The following is a 22,369-nucleotide window of genomic DNA, read 5'->3' on the forward strand; positions in this document are numbered from 1 at the left end:
GTGTTATCAGCCCATAGATCTGATGCCTTGGAGCACCAAATTTTTTTCTGAAAAACTTTATGAGGAATTCCATAATGAGTTGCGGAACATTCCATATAGTCGCACAATTTTTTAAGACATATTTTTGCATTTACAAGCCAAGTTTTAGGAAGTATGCGAGTTTCTTGATTTTTCTTGTGTAATAGCAATTGGATCTAACTCCTTGGAACACTTAGAAAGAATTTCTGGAAAAAAACTCTATAGGGACCTTCATAATGAGTTAGGGAAGCATTACGCATAGTCACACACTTTTTTAAGGCATATTTTCGCATTTAAGACTAACATTTAAGGAATTACGAGATTTTCTTGATTTTTCGTGTGTATTAGCCCATGAGCATGACCCCTTGGAGCACCTGTGTAGTTAGTTGGGGAGGTATTCCATATAGTCACACAATTTTTAATGCATATTTTTGTATTTACAAGGTATCTTTTAGAAATTATGTGAATTTCTTTGTTTTGTATGTTATTAGCCCATCGATTTAGCGCATGGAGCATCCACAAAAATTTTCTAAAAACTCTATGAAAACTCTTGTAATGAGTTGAAGAAGCATTATGTAAAGGCGCACCATTTTAAGGCATATTTTCATATTTATGAGTCAACATTTAGGAATTATGTGACTTTCTTGATTTTCGTGTGTATGAATTTGGCCCCTCCGAGCATCCAATTTTTTTTCTAAAAAAACTTTATGAGTACCACCGTAATGAGTTGGGAAAGCATTACGTACACTCCCACCATTTTTTTTCAACCACATTTTTATATTTATGAGCAAACGTTTAGTAATTACACGACTTTCTTAGTTTTTGTGTGCATTAGTTCATGGTTTGACGCCTCGAAACGCACAAAAAAAATTAATTTTTTTTTATTGAGACCTTAATGAGTTGGAGAACCATTATCTGCAGCACAACAATTTTTTCAGGGATATTTTCACATTTACAAGCCAGCTATTAGGAATTACGTGACTTTCTTGATTTTCATATAGCGCATGAATATGGCGCCTCAAAGCACCCAATATATTTTTCTGAAGGAACTTTATGAAGACATCTATAATGAGTTGGAAAAGTGTGACGTACAGTCTCGCCATTTTTTAGAAATATTTTCACATTTATGAGCCAAATTTTTAGAAATTACACGTTTTTTTTTTGTTTTTCGTGTGAATCAACCCACATATTTGGCGCTTCAGAGCATCGAAAATATTTATTCTGAAAAAATTTATGAGTTAGGGAAGCGTTACGTATAGTCCCACCATTTTTTTCAAGCATATTTTCAAATTTATGTGGCCAATTTTAGGAATTACGTGACTTTCTTGATTTTTCGCATGTATTAACCCATAGATCTGGCACCTTAGAGCACTCAAAAAAACTCTGAAAAAAGTTTATGAGACCTTCATAATGAGTTACGGAACCGTTATGTGCAGTCCTACCATTTTTAGGCATATTTTCGTATATATGAGTCAACGTTTAGAAATTACGTGACTTACTTGATTTATTATGTGTATTAAATATTAACTCCATAAATCAGGTACCTTGAAGCACCAAAATTATTTTCTGAAAAACTTTATGAACGTTTTTGTAATGAGTTAGGAAACGTTACATATAGTCTCGCCATATTTTTAGACATATTTTGGCGTTTACGAGCCAACTTTTAAGATTCACACGACTCTATTTGTTTTTCATGTGTAATAGTGCATGGATCTGGCGCGTTGAAGCACCCAGATATTTGTTTGGAAAAAACTTCAAAATGAGCTCCTTACTTTTGGGGGAAGCGTTACGTATAGTCGCATCATATTTTAAGGAATGTTTTTTTCCATTTACGAGCCAACTCTTAAGAATTATGTGATATTTTTTATTTTTGTGTGTAATAGACCAAGAATTTGGAGTCTAGTAGCACCCAAAATATTTTGAAAAAGCTTTATGAGGATCTGTGAAATGATTTAAGAAGCAGTTTTATAGTCGCACTATTTTAAGGATCTATTGTTAAGGTCTTAACTAACATCCATGAAAGAATTTGTCAAAAAATATTCAAAATTCGGATCACCAAAAATTAATGGATCATAGCACACGAAAATTGGTGAAATTTAGTTTTACCTGACTTGGACCTTGTTTAAACTTGAAAACGCGCTGGTTTGATCCTCTTGATCAACTGACTTCATTGCTAAGGTCTTAAAGAATTTCCATGAAAACTTTCGGCCAAATAAAATTTGAAATTCCAGATCATCAAAATTTCATGGATTATAGCACATAAAAATGAAAAAAATTGATTATACCTGCTTTGGGGCTTGTTGCCGGTTCGCCCATCGGAACCAAGTGGCTCCACTCCTAAAAATTTTAACGGACGTCCATGAAAAATTTTGGCCTAAAAATATTTGAAATTTCGGATCACAAAAAGTTTATCGATTATAGCACACAGAAATCGAGGGTAAAATCTAATTTTATATGCTTTAAAGCTCGTTTAAACTTGAAATCGATTGGTTTATACCTCGCTACCAACTGGCTCCACTGCTAAGGATTAACGGACTTCTATGAAAAATTTTGGCTAAAAAATATCTGGAATTCGAAATCACCAAAAATCTATGGACTATAGCAAACGAAAATCGCTAAAATTTTATTTTACCTACTTTGAGGATCGGTTGAAGTTGAAAACGTGCCGATTTGTTCCTCAGGACCAACTGGTTCTAGTGCTAAGGTCTAACTGGACGTCCACGATAATTTCGGGAAAAAAATCTAGAACTTTGAATCACCAAAATACATGGACTATAGCACATAAGAATTAGTAAAAATTGATTTTACCTACTTGAGGCTCGATTGAACTTGAAAACACGTTGGTAAAATCTTTTTTTCAATCAAAAAAATGAAATTTCGAATCACCAAAAATTCATTGATGATAGAACATGAAAATTGGTAAAATCTTTTTTTACAAGTTGTTATTGAGCTGACAAGATCTATTGCACCGAGAACGAACAACAGGACCAAGTTGATTTGAAACCCGGGTTGAGTAGTGGACATAAAACGGTTTTAACTTCCAACAAAAAGAATAGTGATATATGATTTAGAAATTATGCAAATGGTTGAGAAAGATGTCTTAGTCCTGTTATCTTCCTCTGTAACTTCGAGTTTAGTCATTATAATATTGAATGTTTGTAACTTCATAACATGAAATTGAAGTTTTTACATATATACTCCATGAATTTTGAGTTAATATGCGCATCTAACAATATTTTGACCAAAATTTTTTGTGGACTCGAGACAACCTATTTAACGAAATAGGTTTTTTCAAAGGAGCAAACATAATTTTTTTAAAATTTAAAAGATACACAAATCGAAAGATAGTCAACCTTCAATGCAAGTATCAAATAAGGTAAAAAGAGGGGGAGGTCCACTTGGGTGGCGTGACAAAGCAGCAAAGCATCTTCACACCACACAAGCATTAAATTGCTACCTACACAATGTGATCGATACAAAATACGTAATAAATATGCAACACAACAACCAAAGCCGTAAACGGAATTCTTATATACATATCATACACATTTTACAATGATTCCACTCAACAACTAATTTTTCCTTCTCATTTTTTACAAAATTTCTTCGAACAAGAAACCATTAAATTACTCCTAATTAGACTCTAATAGCTTTGTTAATAACGACTCTCATTTACTTACAGAGACAAAAAGACACTATATTACATTTTTTACTTACATAGAGATCCCTTTTGAACTTATATTTACACTAGGCAAAAGGATCTTTTTCCTTTGTTTCTCAGTCTGACGAAAATCTTCCTCTATGTACTGTTTTCTCTTAAGCCAAGGTAGGGATGCTGCAATTACGACGATCCCTGTCAAGGCAATCGAAACCTTCAACTCTCACTGCTGGATTATGGCCAAAATTCGCCCTGCTCACACATCCGCCTTTCCTGGCGGATGATGTTGAGGGGGACGAAGCCAATCCAGAGGGAACTGGTATTGCCCGTGGGGATATTGGGGTGACCTTCTCATCCCCAAATCGGGCATCTTGAATCAATGGGTTAGATACTCTGCTCGGCGGTGAACCACAAAAAAATGGGGGCGACGAGGCTACTTGAGCTGCTGATTGATCCATACTACTACCATCACCCTGAATATATTTTCAAAACCATATATTAGCAAATGAATCTACAGAACCTTTTAGCAGACTATGCATACATTGACAAAAAATACCATCTTTTTAGTAATTGGGAAAACCAAATACTCTTTTTCGGATTTGGATACGAACTATCAAAGATCTTTCTCCTTTGGGAAGATACAAGAGCGAAATAATCAACACTATTGATATTAGAAGACCCACGGATTCTTCCGATGAATCATTTCTGTGCCAATGAAACTCTATTATATAACGACCACTATTACAAAGCGTATTACACTCTTGATCATAAAACCACGGATTGATTATTGAACCCTATGAATTGCGTGAAAGTAGGATACTGCATTCCTAATTTTATGAAAATACACATATCTATGGCTAACTCCCACTTTTCGGCTTGAAAAATCTTTATTTTTTGAACTCCGTATTCAATTAAATACCATCACATAAATTGGAACGAAAGAACAATACTTTAAACATCTACGCAAATAGACAAGATGGACCCCAAAAAAGAAAGTTAATCAATAATGATGTGTTAATTGCTTGTAAGCCACTCGATGAAAGCAAAACATGAAATTCACATTCTACGGCCAGCACCGACAAGAACATGGTGCCCACACACTTGGGCATAAGCCTTTTTCAATAGGTCCACATATGCACTCTTTTTAATTTTATTGAATTTATTTTTAGCTTATATACAAACAATATAATGAATTCCATAAAAAAAAAATAAAGTTACTGCACAAAAGTCATAAACTAACCTTTGTGAGGATGATATCCAATAAATCAGCTCCAGCTCTAGAATCACAAAGGTCTTGCTGATTGCTGAAAAAGTAGGTGAAAACTTGGTCAGTATGGTGACCGCACTGCGTGACTTAGTGGTTAATGAAATTAAATTAAAAATCTCATAAAAATAAGATTTTCCATTTTTCCTAAAACACAGTGTACAAAATTATCTGATATTTGCCGCTAGTGAAAATTGACAGCTATGTTGTGGGATTAATCACGCATAAGCTGACCTAAACATAGCGATTAAACAACAAAAAAGAGAAGTTAACCTGACATGCCATCTGAGAGGTCTCGTAGGGCTAATACGACGGGGTTTTGGGCAAACGACGGCGTCTTTCTTATCGGAAATGGAGGAATAAGAACGCCTCATCTCATCACAAGCAGCAAAGTTGCTTTGTTGAATAGAACAGTGGTTCATTTTTCAATTTTTTACAGTTTTAATAAATATACCTGCACCAAAGATAAATAAATAATAATTTTTACTAAAAATTAGAATTAATTAGTAAAAGAAAAAATAATTCTAGATATACTTGACAGATCTAAAGATATACAACAGTGACGTAAGAATAAAAAAAAATTCCTTGAATTATTATGTTGAATTTTATAGATCTAGTCAAAGCTAAAAAAAATTAAAAATTCAAAAAAATAACCATAAAGCCGAGATTAGCCGGCGCAGAATTTGACCTTTCAGTTGCCGGAAAAATTAAAACACCGTAGATCTAAAACAAAAATTAAACATAAGATAATACTTTAAATTAGGAGAAATTAAGAGATCGTTGATTTCCAGCTTCATATAAATTTAAAGCAGCATAATATAACTCAAAACTAGAAAAAAATTTATCTCTCCGTTGAGAAAACATAGAAATCACCGGAAGAAAAAAACGAAAAAAATTAGAGAAACGCGGATCTGAAAAAAAAAACACCTTCAATTCATGTCAAAATATCATAAAATTTCGCTTTATCAGATTCACAGCTCAACAAAACTTACTGAAAAATCGAGAAAATCAGATGATTTCTTCGATTTTTTCACAGATCTACACATAATTTAACACAGCAAAAACTCGACCTTCAAAAAAACGATGAAAAACAAAGCATATCACAATCCTAACAGTATATACTACTTTGCTATACCTCCATAAATCAATTTTTCTAAACTAATTTGAGATTCAACACAAAAAAAAAAACAGAAGAAATTTGCAAAATCATAAGAGGAATTTACCTGAGCGAAGTGTGGGAAAAAAGTATTATTAATTTGAAGAGAAGATTCAAATAAAGAAAAGAGAAAAATAAAGGGGGAAAATAATAAAGAGAAGAAACGGTCAGTTTAAGACAGGAGTAAAGAGGGATAACAAAGACGGGTTCTATGACTTTTATACATTGCAAGAGAGAGAAAAAAATATCAAATCAAAGTACTATATATTATAATTTTATACTTATATAGTTTTAAGGAAATTGAAAAAAAAATATATATATCAAATTAAGTAGAAAACTTTTTGCTTTAATATATTCTCTAAAATTTGTTACCATTGAAAAATATTAGAGAATTCCCACTCTCGCCTGAACATGTATTAATTCGATATATCATTTTACACATATGTTAAAATATATTTAATGTGTCAAGATATTGAGTAATATATCAAAATATTAAAAGATCTATTTCAAATGTGTCTAAATATATTCAAATTTCACCAAATTTAAAAATTTCTGATAATTTAAAAATATATATAATTAACTCTTAACAATATAAAATTTATATAAAAATTGTCAATTAAATAAAGTATTAGTATATATAGAAATTTATTTTACAATTATAAACCCAAGATATTAACTTGAAGGACTAGTATACGAGTTATAGCAATTGTGAATTATTTTAAAATTGTCAAATTTAAATAAAAATGCTAGAGTAAACATTTGGTATTACCTTAGCTAGCGTTTGGCCATAGATTTCCAAATATTCTTGGCAAATATTATTTGAGTGAAAATTTGGGTGAAATTTCACCATGTGTTTGGCCATAAAATTTGGGAAATATATTTCACCTTTTTAGAAAAATATGATTTATACACACAAGTTTTAAAAACTACCAAAACTAACTAAAAGTTTATATTACAAGTCAATTGAATGTTAGTTACAACAATAACAAATAATGTCCAAGACACTGAAACAATGTGGTAATTTGGAGTGAGTGCAACAACAATTATTCCATACATCGTGAAGTAGATAAAGTACATGACTTTGTTACCTAAAGCCAATTTTTAATAATTTTCATCAACAATCATATCATTATTTAATATTTACTAAATATTTCATCACTATTTTGGTGTTCACGTAAAAAATGATGTAATACAACGCAAGCAACTAGTAGAAATGGTGTTTTTGTAAAAGATAAAAGATTGGGGTAAAATTTTAATTTTTAAAATATCCCAAATAATGATATTTGGCCCAAATACTAGAAAAAACTAATATTTGGAAATTTGGAATTTGCCAAATAATGACAAATTGTATGAACAAATATTATTTGCCAAATTTTTCCCAAATATTATTTGGAAAATTTATTGCCAAACAGTTCCTTAATTATTATTTCGAGAGAATAGAACATATGATGATTTTTATTTTACATTTTTTTAAGAAAAAAAAGCAAAGGATATTTAAATTAATATTTAACTCAAAAAAATAATAATCATAAAAAAAAGTAAGATATTACGTTACTTTTTTTAATGTATCATGCTGGCGGTGCCTGCAGCGAGATATCTCCTCGATATTCCCACCCACTTCGAACCATTTTCTTTTTAATTTAAGAAAAAGAATTAGTTTATGATTTTAAATATGTTCTTTGATTTTTGTGTCCATAATAAATGATATTCATTGGTTTTAAAAAGATTGACTAGCTTGATTTGAAATAAAGTTTACGAAAAAAATTTAATTTTACGATTTTTAATTTAAATTTATGTCAAATATATCAAAATTAGTTTAATTTTATGATCTTAAACATATCACGTGAAAAGTTAAAATTAAAATGTTATCAAAAAAAAAAATGTGTCATTCTTTTTTAAATAAACTAAAAAATAAATAAGATCCATTTTTCTTAAGCGAATGAAATATTTTTTTCGATCTCAATTTTTTCAATTTGTTTAAATTGGATATCGAATTTACAGAATAGGGAAAAAATAATTTTTTTTTTGAAACTACCTTTAAAATGTAAAACCTTAAGGAATTTTGCTAAATAAGTGGATCCATATTGATAATATTATTAAATATTTTTCAAAAAAAAGTATATTTTTAAATTGATTTAAATAAACACATCACACAATTAGAACAAAATAAACATTTAAAATTAAAATAAAAAATTGAAATTCTAAGTTTATTTGAAAGATAAAAATAGAATCATTAAGATTTTTATAAAAAAAAAATATCACACAAAATTGTTAATGTTGTTTGTAAAGTACATATTGCACTCACCTCTAATGGTCATTTTTGGGTAAAAATTATGTATCATAGGATACATATCACTCAAAATTATAAACCATTTTATGGCCTTATTGTCACAATAAGCTCCCACATGCTTCTTACCTTAATAACATTGGTTTAACCATAGATATTGGTCGATCATTATTTCAATTCTCGAACTATTGATAGTCTTAAATTAATTAAACTTATATATTCTCTTGATCTGCTACATTACATAGCTAATGGTATTTAAACTATGTTAGGAGCATTATGCTCTTAATAAAAAGCTAAGAGAAAGTTGAAAATATATTTAGACTTCACTCATAATACAAGATCAAATGTGTATTAAATTCAGTTAATCAAGTAAAAGAGTGTTTTTTAAGTTGTCAATAATTTAAGGATAAGACTAATAATTCACGACGAACTTCGATGTGTTTTCAACACTTCTCCTCTGATTTACACATTGTTTGAATGGTTGTTACCCGTTGTATTTGTATTGTTAGTTTTTGAATAATGTTTACTTAAATTCTATTGTATTGTATCGTTTAAATTCAATCGTTAGTCAATATCGAAAACACTTATTTTATGTAACAACCAATTTAGAGTGATCGTGTCGTCCCTTTAATATTTTTCTTTTCATTCTATCTTTATTTATTATTAATAATTGTATTTCATCTTTAATCTACATTTTCTTAACAACACTATCACTTATTCTACTTTTCTTATAAATTTCTCATTTAAATTATAAACACATAACATTATATAACAATAAAAAATAATATAATCTATCAAAATACTATATTTACTAAATCGAAAGAAACATACACAATACCATACATTAAAATTAATTGATGTTTGACTATCTAAATGAACTTTGACTCGTGTCGCCACATAATTATGAATACCAACCTTCCATACAGATTAGTTAACTGTTGGAAGTTGGAAATGAAATTAGGAGATTGGATATACGACGTCGTTTACCTAAAATATTTTGAGCCACAAGCTTTATTGGAAAAATTATTACAAAATATTCTGTATTTTATTTTTACTTGTTCATTTATTTATCAAATAGTAATATTTTCTAAGGAATAATTTGATAATTAATTTAGAAAGTGGATTATGTAAATATTAAATTTTTGCATAATATATATAATATTAGATAATTGATTAGAAAGTAACTTAATGTATAATATTTTATTTATAAATTAAAGCTACGAGATTAATAAATATATAAATCATGAGAAAATCTACATATTATATTTATTCATAATAAAAAATGAAATAACTATTATAAGAAAGAACTAGCTCCCTTATATCTAATATAAAATAATATCTACATATAATAATAAATATATTTTCTCATAATTAATATACGGAGAACTCTATTGATTTTTACTTTGTCAATTAGCTTTTTCTTTGAGAAAAATAATTCCAAACAATTAATTTCATAATTTCTTAAATCAGGAAATGTGATTTAAAATATTATATTGATTACAACTGTTTTCAATATGAAAATTTTGAGTCCCAATGAATATTTACACTCCATTATGTATAAAGGATAATAATATTAACTAGGAAATCAATCAAATGATATTTTTTCTTTCCCAAGAACAATCGAAAGATTGAATTTACTTTTTTTTTTTCTGTTTTTATTAGAAGAAAATAGATTTTTATTCTTCTAAACTTGACGAATATTATTTACCAATATATTTGAATTATTACATTATCAAAAAAAAAATATATATCACTATCTTTAAACCCCTTTACCCCCTCAATTTCAATAATAAATGTCACTATATTTAAGAAAGAAATATTTTGGATTTAATATTAGTATAAATTTTGACTTACTTAAATTTACAATGTGTAAAATCTTATTCAGAGGAGAGAGGAGGAAATTGTTTCCCCATAAAATATTTTTATATCGAGGCTCATATTTAAGACCTCTAATTAATAAATAAAAATTAATTTATCACACCAAATTCTTTAATGACGACTCTGTTAAATGTTATATAATACATTTTAAATTTTAAATTAATCTCAACGACAATAACATATTATTAAAATTCCACAAATGCATCAAACTTATGTGAAAGAAAAAGAAAATAATGAAAGAAAACATAGTAATGAACTGTTAACAAGAAAAATAACGTAAAATCTATTAGAACAAAATAATTACATCAAAGAAATAATATGATAATTCAAATACATTAAACAATATACGACAAGAACTACACGGTACTATCAGTCCTATACGACAAACACTAGACCTACATAAGACATATAAAACCACACTCAACCCCTACTAATATCATTCTATTTAAAATCATGTTTTCAGTAATATAAAACTGCATTATCTTTTGCTTAATCACCTTTGAGACTATGCTCAATGCTTTATAGTCCTACTCCTACCCCTTCAACATACCCCTATACAACTAGCCTCTCGTACCTCTTCTATATATGTTCGAACTATTTTAATTTTACTTTTTTTTATTTTATTTATCTCATAAGCTACTCAAACGTTCTCTCGAGGCTATGATAGTATTATAAAATAAAATTTTATCAAGAAAAGAAAAAGGTAAAAAAAAAAAATCACGTGTAAGGGCACAGAGAAAGTTATTAAAGAGCCACAAGTGGTAAAGCAGAAGCTTCAGCATGTTGGACGCTGCACGCTACTGCTCTTTAGTATATAAAAAATTCATTCATAATATTTGTTATTTTATAAAATTAATACATAAATTATAATATTTTATTATACTTTCAATAATTACTCAGTTTTGAAATAATTATTTAATCGATTTATCAAAATTAATAAGTAATTTATATTCATTTTAATTACTTTATACATTGATTATTACTCTTACTATTGCATTATTCTATAAAATCTGATTTTGAAGAAAAAAAAATCCTCAACAAACAAATTAAAAATAAAAGATGAATTTTAATTATCATTTATTAAAAAATTGATTTTAAAAATTATATTAAATAAAAATAGAATAATAAATTTACTTAATTTCTTAACAAAAAAATCTAAAATTGTGACATATAAAAAAAAAAAAGGAAGAAAGTATTAATTGAGTTACGCCTTCTATTTTTAAAAATGAAATTTCACCTCATTTAGGTCTTTTCTTATATGTATTGTCCATGTAATTAAAATAATTTTTTGTTATTTGTTATTTTCAAAAATAATTGTTTATTATTTGATTCTTTTTACTTATTACTTTTGAATTATTTTTTAAAAATATTTTATATTTAATATTAATTATTTATTATCCAAATTACTTTTCAAAATTTAATAATAAATGTCAATGAATATGAATATTATAATAAAACACTTATAACAATTATTTTTTTTTAAAAGGCACGAAAAGTTCAACATAAAAAAAATTTACAAACTCATTAAAGTATTAATTAGATTGACTTTTATATATATATATATATATATATATATATACATACTTAAAAATGTGAGAATTGTAGCCCAATAGAGACAGCTATAATGGATTTTATATGATCAAATCATTGAGAGATTTGTGGGGTTGCCCATAAACCCCATGTAGCATGTAATGCAGCCTCTTACTGTACATATGGTGGCACAAGAAATCAAATATATTGATAATTCTTTAAATTTATCGATGTTTTATTTAGATATTTGAATTATAATATGCTTGAAATGAGCACCTGATCAATAGAGTACATATACATAATAAAGTATTGTTATTTGGTATTCTCAACTCAAATTTTAAAAAAGTTTTGTTTTATCAAACGTACATTTCATAGATAAATTAACAAAAGCGAATCAACCTCAATTGATACGATTTTGGATAGATATTTTAAATGATTAATTTATTTATACGATGAAAATTTGAAAACAATACACACGAAAACTTTTACAAGGATCAAATGTATATAAAAGAATATTATTATCTTTTAAAATAGACTTTTCGAAATGAATTAAAAATTGCTCAGTTCAAAACGAATACCAAACAACACAATAAAAAATAAATACCTAAGTCAATATTTCTATCCAAAATAAATACCTAAGTCAATATTTCTATGCAAATTGGATTTTGCAGCTATCTTTGTTGATTGTGGACCTACCCTAGTCCTATAATTAAGAATTATGGTTATTCTGGACCAACACTTAAGTCAATATTATGTATTTAGTTATGAGAGAGTTATAGTAGAAGATGAAATAGTTATTGTACATGCATATATATATATATATATATATATATATATATATATATAATAGCAATGATTTACTGGAAAAAGTATATGTGAATCACTTTTATAATAATAGAATATATGTAAATCTCTTTTTATAACGATGAATACATCAGTCCTAAATCAAAAATTTTAATGTATATCAAAACATTCTCCCTTTTCTTTTTATCAAAGAAGGACCCTTCTATATAGTTGATTTGGTTAGGTGAGTGACATGTTATAGCATATATAGTGAACATCACATGCTTTGCCTAATGCCTAATTCTTTAACAAGGCAAATTAGGTAAGGACTCCTTTTACTTTCCCTTCTTGTAGGGTTCAAAAATATTCACTTTTTTTTTTTAAAAAAAAAATGATTTCTCCTGCCTCCTAGTAAAAAAAATTCTCCAAGAAGTTGAAAATAAAATTCTAATTTAACAACACAATAAATAAATAAATAATAAAATCTGAAATAATTGGAAAAAAAACAGCTTAGCATTTCTTTCTCTTCATTTTGGCAATAACAATAATGGATTATTTGATTCGGAAAGGAATTATTTTGGGATTGGTTATTTCAGGATTGTTATTTCACTCTTAATATGGAAAGAAAATAACATTAGAATTTTGGAATATACTAATATTGTGATAAGTTATTCTGTAATTTTATTCCAATCAAATATAAAATTAATTCATTCTAAAATTATCTGAAAATTAATTATCTTTTATCCTTCGTACAAAACGAGCCTAAGAGCTACTTTTAAAACAAAATTACGTCGCAATCCTCAAGGTTATAATGTGTATGAAGATTTTTAAGTCAAGAACTATCATAATTGTGTTGGATGGATAATCTTTCACTTTTTAATCAAAAGTCCTGCATTCATATTTAGAAACACTTTTCTCTTTTAATACTCTCTCTGTTTGATATTATTTGTCATAATTTCTATTTTTAGAGTCAAATTATAAAAATTTTAATTAACATTTTAAGATGTATTTTTCATTATATTAATACACAAAAAATTGCAATTTATAGTACTTTTCATATAGTTTAAGAATATCTAATTTTTTTGTTATGTGATCTAATTTAATTTTAAAAATTAATCAAATTGACTTTCAACAAACGTAATATGACAAATAATCTCAGACGGAGGAAGTAGATCACATGTAAAAACGATTATCGATAGAGAAAAGAAGTCAACAAATCTATTGCTATTTTTGATGCATACTATCACACATTTAAGAGAGACAATTGAACAATTTAAGTCTCATTAGAAGATTATTGAGCTAAATTCTCCATTATGACTTCTTAAAATAAGTCAAATAAATTAAAATGGAGAGAGTATTTATCCGCTTATGAAGACACTGATTTATATTTTGTACATTTAACCTAATTTTAATTTAGAATCACATAATCAAAAATCTTTTTTATTTTCTTAAATTCTGTATCAAATTAAACTAGGTGTATATAGTTTGAGAATCACCACATAAAGTAAAAAAGTATGTGTAACACACTTTTCCACTAAGCTCACCTTTACTTCAGTATTTATTTACTTTCTGCATTTAGATACATGACTTCATCTTTTGTCAAAGAGGAAAGAAAATATTCCCTTTCCTATTATAATATTCATCTTCCGTTAAAAGACAAAAGTATAGAAAACATCCTTTAACGTAGCGTAAGATTATTAATTTTATCTTTAAATAATTGTTAGCCTTAAAAATGTTTCTTTATTTGACTAATTAAATTTAAATATAACTTTGGCTACACGGGTGAAATCCACCTCTAAATTTTGGTTAAGTTCAGGAATGTTTTTAATATTTCTCTTGATTTTTTTATTAAGAGCTCCACACTTCTATGAGAATTTGAGATTACTTGCGCATGACAGATCGGGTGTGTATTTAAGTTTAGTTATTCAAGTAAATGAGTGTTTTTAAGGCTATTTTCTGAAACAAAACTAATAATTTACGTCAAATTTATGGGTGTTTTCAATAGTACTACTTCTCTCTTGGTTAAAAAGATTTTGAACTTCATAAATTCTAAATTCTAGCACAACAATAACAAATATTAGTAATTGAGAACTAAATTTATTATTTTCTATACATATTGCAATTCTTTTTAATACAATTATAAAATTTAAACTAAAGCTATAATAAATTCAATAAAACTCATATATATATCGGTTTCTAGCTCCGTCCCTCGCTATAAGATTGACACTTGCTACTCTTAGAGAGGTTACATCAATTGGTAACCTAAGTAAATATGATGAGTATCAAGACAATAGAAAATGAAAGATGTGAAAGTTACATAAGACTAATTCTGTCTTGACAAAAAGTTGATCTATTGTCTTCTGAATATTTGAAAGGTTACAATACTTAAAATTTGGACCACGTCCAAATTTGAATAAATCAACAAATTGTCACAAGAGTCCAAAGGTATGGGGAAAAATAATAAAAGGCAAAGGAATTATATATTTTTTGGAATAAATATATAGTAGAACAAATAATAATACAAATTTGTTGGAATTTTTGCTTTACATACATTCCTTTTCTAAAGTGACAAGAGCATCAAATTTTGTGGCCAACATATGTTTTGGTGAAATATTCCTCACCTCGTGTGAAGTTCTATGGAACCTTGTACGTCAACTTCTAGCTCCGTCTCTTTTTATCTTTTTTTGACCTAAAAATTATCATAGTTCATCGTTTAAACAGTCTTTTAGAAAACTAAAGGAAGGGAGATGGTTTTGAGCTCAATGCTTTTCAACTTTATGGTTAGTGATTAGTTATATCACTATTGACCACTAAATTAAACACTTTGTTTTTTGGTTAAATGTACTTAATTTGACACTATTGATTATTGATGTGCGAAAAATTACATATTGAGTCTGACATATCAAAACTTTTTTACATGATTATTGAGAAGAGACTACAAAATTTACAATGACATCAAGGTTGATTTGGCTCTTTCGATCCTAAAGGAAGGAAGGTTATATCTAAACATGCATGTTGATAAGTCCTCTTACTTGATTGCGACATGAAAAATTATGGCAAATAAGATAAGATATCAAGTTGGAAATGATTTTGTGACAAGCACTAAACCAAGCATTTGTTTGTTAATTGGGACATGACAAAATTATAAGATGTCAAGTTGGAAATAACTGCAAATTCCATCACATGTACTTAAAGCCCCACTATGAAAGAAAAAGAAAAAAGAGTTGGCAATAGAGATGATTTGCTACATCTAATCCAGAAATTGAGAGAGATAATTATGTGCAGCCAAAAATACATATTTTACAAACATTATTGTTCTCAAAGCTGGTCACTTACTAATAAGAAAACCACCAGCATTATATGTTAAACTTAATGTGTGCCTTTTTCTTCACAACAGTGTCTCATCGACATAAGCTGCCACGACGATAAAGTTAGGATCCTGTTGCTCTCTCTCACACACACACATAAGAAAAGAGGCATCAGACAGATTGAATTTCGAAATAATGATTTAACTTAACTCTTGTCTTCCTCTATCTTTGAAGAACTGAACTTGACATTAACCAAATCTGCAGCAAGTCGTGCAGCAGCAGATGCACGCTCTGCAGCAGAAATAGCAGAACGGGCTCTCTCCAATACATCTGATGTTTCTGGTCTTGTATCCTTTTTTATATCGACTGCATCAGCCAAAGTGCTGTCGCTATGTGATGGTTTATCTATATTGGCGGGCCATAGAGGTGCTTTAGTAACAGAGGTTGGAGAATCAAGACTCTTAGCTCCTCGATTGCCATTTGGAGACGTCACAGGATTTTCAGAAGTTGGTGGATGACCACGAGTATTTGGTTCTAGAGATGCCCGAACAGGTGCAGCAATTTGCTTTGGTCCATTCTACATCATGAATTATTGTGGCAGCAAAACAAAGTCAGATCAAGAAACAAAAAGCCACTTAAAAGTCCAATAGACGCATTACAAATCTAAAGAACTTGATCCTTACAGACATAAGCTTTCAACTGTGTTAGCATAAGACCAATTACAAAACTTTAAACTCCTCCATATGCAAAACATGCGTGTATATTTCAGGGAAAACTAGGTCTCAGTCCCATGTCATAGCATAGCCGCAAAATTTGTCATTTTTAAGTTTGTGCATGATAAAGATTAGACCTTTCATTAACATAGTGTTGAATGCCTTGAATCGTATACAATGTCGTTGTATTGGGCCCTTAATTATCTGTCAATTCTGTATTTTGGGCCCAAGCCTGTTAGGGCGTAGCTTAGCACTATATATATAGACGCTATGGCAAACCCTATTCTGTATTCTGTTCTTGCCTCTCCATAATAAAACTGCTCCCCCTCTTCCCGTGGACGTAGCCAATTTATTGGTGAACCACGTAAATCTGTTGTCTTGTTTTTCGCGTTTATATTTTCTCGTATTATCTCGAATTCCGCATAACACATAGCACACAAGAAAATGCATATATCAATCTTCACAAGAAAATAGAGATGGACCAGGAACCATACCCCTAATTCGGACATTTTCAAGCTTATGAACGACTAAACATTCAAGACACATTAGAAGATTTAACAAAGGAAAGTACCAGAAGGTCCTCCGGGTTTTTACTTAATTCTGCTTCTGTGTAAGAAGAATCCCATTCCACGTTGTACTCTTTTGCAATTTCCTTCAGTACATTGAGCTTTAGTTCAGCTGATGGAGCACCAACTGAAAGTTTCTCTACAATCTGCATATTCATATAAATAACCTCAGCTTAATATAGACAACCCTGCAAGAATATCATTAGCACAATGAAGAAGACGAGAGCGTAACTGTACGGTTAACACTTGTATCAGGCCGAAGCTCAGATGCTGCGGCTATAAATTCCTTTCCGTATTTAGCTGCAAATAGATTCCTGACATGCAATAGATCTGGCAAATCTGAACATCTTGGAGCTGCAAAGATTATACTTGCAACAGCTTCCCGCAACTCTGAGGGGCATTCCCTGATACACCAAAAGAGATAATATTTCATTACAAAGAGCTTTTAGATTATAGAAATGACCAAGACAAACTATAGTGTCCACTAGTAAAATGTGAATAAACCATTAGGAGTGAGTTTGTTGAATTGTGCAATGATCTTGGGCGCATTTATACACCTAAGTGCCGCATATTGTCCATGTTTAAGCTTAAGTTCCGAGAATCAACTCATGTATATCCATGTGTTTGATGTGGATAATCTAATATATGTGATTATACATATTTTAGGTTAAAATGCAGTAAGAATCGACCCAAATGACAACAGGAGTAAAAGTCGAGCATTATGGACGAAAAAAGGCACGTGGGCAGTGAAAAAAGGGAGTCCGCAATGCAGAAAAATCCCTTCATGTGGAGGGCTCGCCAGGACTGTCATCAGACTCTAGAGGACAGGAATGCCAGTCCCTTGCTAGATGGAAAGGAGGGCTTCATGCAGCTGGTACTCTGCGTTGATGGACGTGGCGCGGAGGCAGTGCTTTAGTGTGTGATCTTTTTAAAAGTCAAAACCAAGTAGGAATGAGGGGTACTTTCCACCACTATAAATAGAACCTTTGGACGATTTTGACGGGGGATCACTTTTGGGCTAACCACGCGACAGAGAGAAGACTACAACACTAGGGTTCTTACTTCTCTACTCTTTAATTTTGCATGAACAACATCAGTTCTTGCAATTTTGATTAGAACAAAAGAAGCCAATGACTAATGACCTGTTTATGGGTTTATGGCTAAAAGCATGATTATTTAGTAGACGATTGATTCGACAAAGTTTGTTTATCATATTAGTTGTTCTTATATTCTTGAGCTTGCTATTTTATTGCTTAGCTATCATTGAAATAAATCTATATTCTCTTTTTGAACTCGGAAGAAGGATCGTGAGATAGAACAAATAATATAGGGAGTAAAGAACCTTTAGTCTAGAAAAAAAATGATTTGCAGCTTGGGTCGGAATATACCTAGATCCTCTTACTTGGTTACAAAATGGGAAGACATATAAATAAGTTCGGAATGGTTTACCACATCCCTGCTCAACGATGTAGGTGTGAGGTCAATCTAGATAGACGACTAGAGGCTCGAAAGACCATAATCATGCCATTAACCCCGTAAATCAACAACTAGATAAATGAACTAGTAAATGAATTCAAATACTGTACATGATTGGGAATAAGAGACGTAATCCAAGAATATCTATCTTATAGTGATCACAACCCTTGCTTGCTTTTCGGTCTTTCAATTTACTCATAGAAATAAATAAAATCCAAAATTCTCTCTTGGTAACTTCAGCACTTGTTTACTGTTGCAGTATAGGAATTGACTAGATTCTTGCTGAATCACAAGTCTCTTGGGTACGATAATCCAGGCTAAATCAGTTTGTACTACTTGGGCGACCACATACACTTGCATGTATGTTGGGAGTCGCAACACGCAACTAACTAGAAGAGAAGATGTAGCTACTCTTGCTTAATAACGTACTTTCCCTAGTGGCACCTTACATCCTTCACCTACCAGGTCAAAATGACACAATGTTATAGCAACTATTTTGGTGGCGAACTTAGACTTAAGCCATTTATAAAGGAACAAGGTCACTAGACCTCAATAAAAAGTTCTAGTTGACCAAGGAACACATACCTGTTAAATTATAAATTTTAACGACCAAAAACCACAATTGGACCAAGGTGCATGTAACACAGTTATGTATGATGGTTTGATCTACACAAACCTCTATAAATGCACCGTACGTAAGAGGTACCACTATGATGACTGAGGTCACTGAAAAGAAAACAAGATAAATCCAAAATTACATGGAGGAATTCATCTCAAAATACCAATAGACCACAGCATCTTGAAATATATGTGGTCTTGACGAACAACAAAACGCAAAGGAAGCGAAGTATATGCATAGTCGGGTTTGTTGTTGGGACACTTGCATTAGGTAGATTGTTTTAGTTTGGTTAGATTTCTCTTGTCAATAACATGATATTAGAAGAATCTCTAGTTCAAAAGAAACCATAATTTGTTCGAATTTAGAAATTATTGAGCATTTTTAAAAATATGAACACACATAAAGCAGAATAAATATTGAGAATATATATAGCCAATCTCATTTAGTTCGGGATTAAGGCATTGTTGTTGTAGAGATGAATGCGCTTGCAAATAACATTGGTCCTCAAGGCTGAGATTAAGTCGAATTAGAGTAAGGGTGGTTGTTAGGAAGAAGAGAAGGCAATAATGGAGAGGAAAGATTGTACAGCCATCGATCTACCATGTTATGTCCCAGCCTCCCAGGAGAAGTCATTGGTGAAAAATTGAAAGGGATTCAACATTTTGGCTAGTTATGGGTGTGTAGTTATGTCCTTGACTCCAACCAAACAATTACCTTAAAGAATTAAATAATCTCTCTTATGGTTATGGAATTTAAACATAGTTTAGTTGGTTTCAAATATAATATAAACCCTCCTACTTTTATATGTTGTATTACAACACAAACTTTGGAAGGAGGTACTGCTAGCATTAATTGAATCTACAAGAGACTCTTTCTAGCATTAATTGAATCAGCATACTGGAATAGGGTCTTCGTCTATTAAGCAAAAGAAATGGATAATAAACGCTTTGAGGGATGCACGCATATTATTGACAGCTTCAATTGATTGGTAATCACATGAGAAACAAAGACACCATCTCAATTCACAATATAAGAACATAGACTGTTTGCCTATACAAACCATCTCTTGATTTCAATTCACTAAATAATGCCATCACACCCCGGACCTAATGAGTAAAGAAATTTCACTGCTTTGAAAAAAAGTACAGAAAGAAAGAGCTTACTTTTGGCTTTCAAGGATAGGGACACGGGCAAAAACAAACTCGCAGAACAACTCCAAAATCTCATAGGCAGCCCATACATTTTGCTCGCGTATAATATGCTCAACCTGAATGAAGTTAATACTAGTTAGAGAAATTCCTAATGGAATGATTCAACAAGTAAAAGTATCTCAGAATTTCTACCCTAATTCGAGCTATGGCTTCCTGGCCTGTTTGCAGAAATTGGGCTATCTCCTTGCGCATAAGTCTGAGCTGTGCATCTCTCTTGTTTTGTAGTAATTTGATTCGTGAGATTGCCAAGGTCAAGCACGTCTTGCTACACAGTCATCCACCAATATCAACAGTTACATCCACAGGTAGTGTCACAAGATAATAACAATAATAAGCCTTGATCCTAGATAACTAATTTGATTCAGCATCTTTTTCAATTAGTTTGGCATATGAATCCTCATAAACCATTTTTTTAATAACCATGGTGTCCTTGTTAGGTTTCATGCACCTCACCTCAATTAATTCCATGGGATACCTTCCACCTCTCCCAACAGGTACCAAGTATAAGGTAACTCTATCCACTAAGGCTAGGACAAATGGAAAGAAATTACCTAATGTTTATTTTGTCCACCAAGGCTAGGACATATGGGAAGAAATTACCTAATGTTTATTTATCCTGTGCTGGGATCATTAGAACCCCAGGGTTTATAGTTCTCAACTCACTTCATTGACCATAAGTCCACGTTTAACCATCTCGCTTCATCTCGACTATTACTTTAGTTCTTGCTTTTGATATCTAATATTTGGTTGTTCTTGTTCCTTTCTTGTAGGATTTGCACTACTTCCGCCATGTTTTTTCTACTATCTTTTTATTCTTTGTACTTAACAGTCTCTTTACCTCCACCAGATAGTGGTAAGGTCTGTATCCACTCTACCATCCCAAGCCCAGGACCAACATCATTCAATGCTCAATAATTCGTCTTTACAGACTAATTAGGTATTCTCTGACACTACATATTTTCTACATTTTCTAACACAGTTACAAGAATAATTAGCAAAATCGGATTTTAACAAAATATTGAAACAATACTACTCCAAATCTAAGGAGATCATTTATGTTTCAACCAACACAAAATCACATCAACACAAATCATGCATCTTAAAAGCTGTCTATACCCTTAAATTGCACAAAACCCAAATTTGGGGCTTTACAGATGAAACTTCTAGAAAATTGAAAAAAAAAACCATAAACAGATCTCTGGCCTTCTTTTCTAAAAAAATGAACAGAAAAATTCAAAATAAATTCTCGGATTCGATAAATAAAAGACAGAACAGTTGACAAATGAAGTAGATTGATAGTTTCAGCTAAAAAAAAAAAAAAGGAGTTTTTGACTAACCACTTTGAGCCTTGAAGTCCCCTGTTGAAGAGTTGATTCAGCATCGACATGAGTCGAAGAACTCCACAAAATTGTGGCAATTGCTTAAATATATATCGCAATTCACAATTTTGCTAAGAATTTTGATACAAATTGGTGATCATTGATCTGCGCTGTTAATTTCAATGTCTCTAATGTAAACGATGGAAACAAAGTCAAATTTCAGGTCTCGGGTTTAAAATATAACTAATATAAAAATTATATTTATAAATTATAGCTATAATTTATTTAATTATACTTTATAGCAAATTTTATATTTTTTTATGAAGCTTTTCAATTTATATAATTCGCTATAACCATCCAAATATATTATGACCTTTGGGTTTGAAGAAATAATAGGTCATTGCTTATACTTGATGGGAGTTACATGTACTATTATATTTCATAGGCAGAAATTGTTAGTAGCTTAAAGTTACAAAATTATAAAATTGGATTTTGTAAATAAGTTTTGTTTCGAGTGGTTATTATCGCAAAAGATCAAAAAGTCTAAATATGAAATTCTGAGTGATTTGGCGTAATTTTTGAG

The 22,369-nt window shown here is 30.2% G+C and overlaps 2 protein-coding genes across 2 annotated transcripts; both read right to left on the reverse strand.

The window, feature by feature from the left end:
* Positions 1-3,528: 3,528 nt before the first annotated feature.
* On the reverse strand, positions 3,529-6,493 carry LOC101263203 (uncharacterized). The gene is made up of 4 exons (XM_004236964.5): positions 6,164-6,493; positions 5,214-5,394; positions 4,917-4,980; positions 3,529-4,149 (listed from the first exon to the last, which is right to left on the reverse strand). Exons 2-4 carry the CDS (start codon positions 5,360-5,362, stop codon positions 3,835-3,837), a joined length of 528 nt encoding a protein of 175 aa, XP_004237012.1. The 5' UTR covers positions 5,363-5,394; positions 6,164-6,493; the 3' UTR covers positions 3,529-3,834.
* A 9,305-nt stretch (positions 6,494-15,798) lies between these two features.
* LOC101254375 (uncharacterized) lies at positions 15,799-22,145 on the reverse strand. Its single transcript, XM_004236934.5, has 6 exons — positions 21,805-22,145; positions 20,600-20,732; positions 20,420-20,523; positions 17,394-17,565; positions 17,167-17,307; positions 15,799-16,459 (listed from the first exon to the last, which is right to left on the reverse strand). Exons 1-6 carry the CDS (start codon positions 21,852-21,854, stop codon positions 16,088-16,090), a joined length of 972 nt encoding a protein of 323 aa, XP_004236982.1. The 5' UTR covers positions 21,855-22,145; the 3' UTR covers positions 15,799-16,087.
* Between the last annotated feature and the right edge of the window lie 224 nt (positions 22,146-22,369).

Source organism: Solanum lycopersicum, chromosome 4, assembly GCF_036512215.1.
Source record: "Solanum lycopersicum chromosome 4, SLM_r2.1".
NCBI classification, from domain to species: domain Eukaryota; kingdom Viridiplantae; phylum Streptophyta; class Magnoliopsida; order Solanales; family Solanaceae; genus Solanum; species Solanum lycopersicum.

Bases quoted from the DNA above. Each gene is read 5' to 3' on its own strand.
- LOC101263203 (XM_004236964.5), bottom strand. From the start codon at position 5,362: ATGAACCACTGTTCTATTCAACAAAGCAACTTTGCTGCTTGTGATGAG. The intron at 4,981-5,213 runs GTTAACTTCTCT...CTACTTTTTCAG, and splicing joins CCTCTCAGATGGCATGTCAG to CAATCAGCAAGACCTTTGTG. The intron at 4,150-4,916 runs GTTAGTTTATGA...AAATATATTCAG, and splicing joins TGGATATCATCCTCACAAAG to GGTGATGGTAGTAGTATGGA.
- LOC101254375 (XM_004236934.5), bottom strand. From the start codon at position 21,854: ATGTCGATGCTGAATCAACTCTTCAACAGGGGACTTCAAGGCTCAAAG. The intron at 20,733-21,804 runs GTTAGTCAAAAA...ATGACTGTGTAG, and splicing joins GGACTTCAAGGCTCAAAGTG to CAAGACGTGCTTGACCTTGG. The intron at 17,566-20,419 runs GTAAGCTCTTTC...TTGGTGTATCAG, and splicing joins CCTATCCTTGAAAGCCAAAA to GGAATGCCCCTCAGAGTTGC.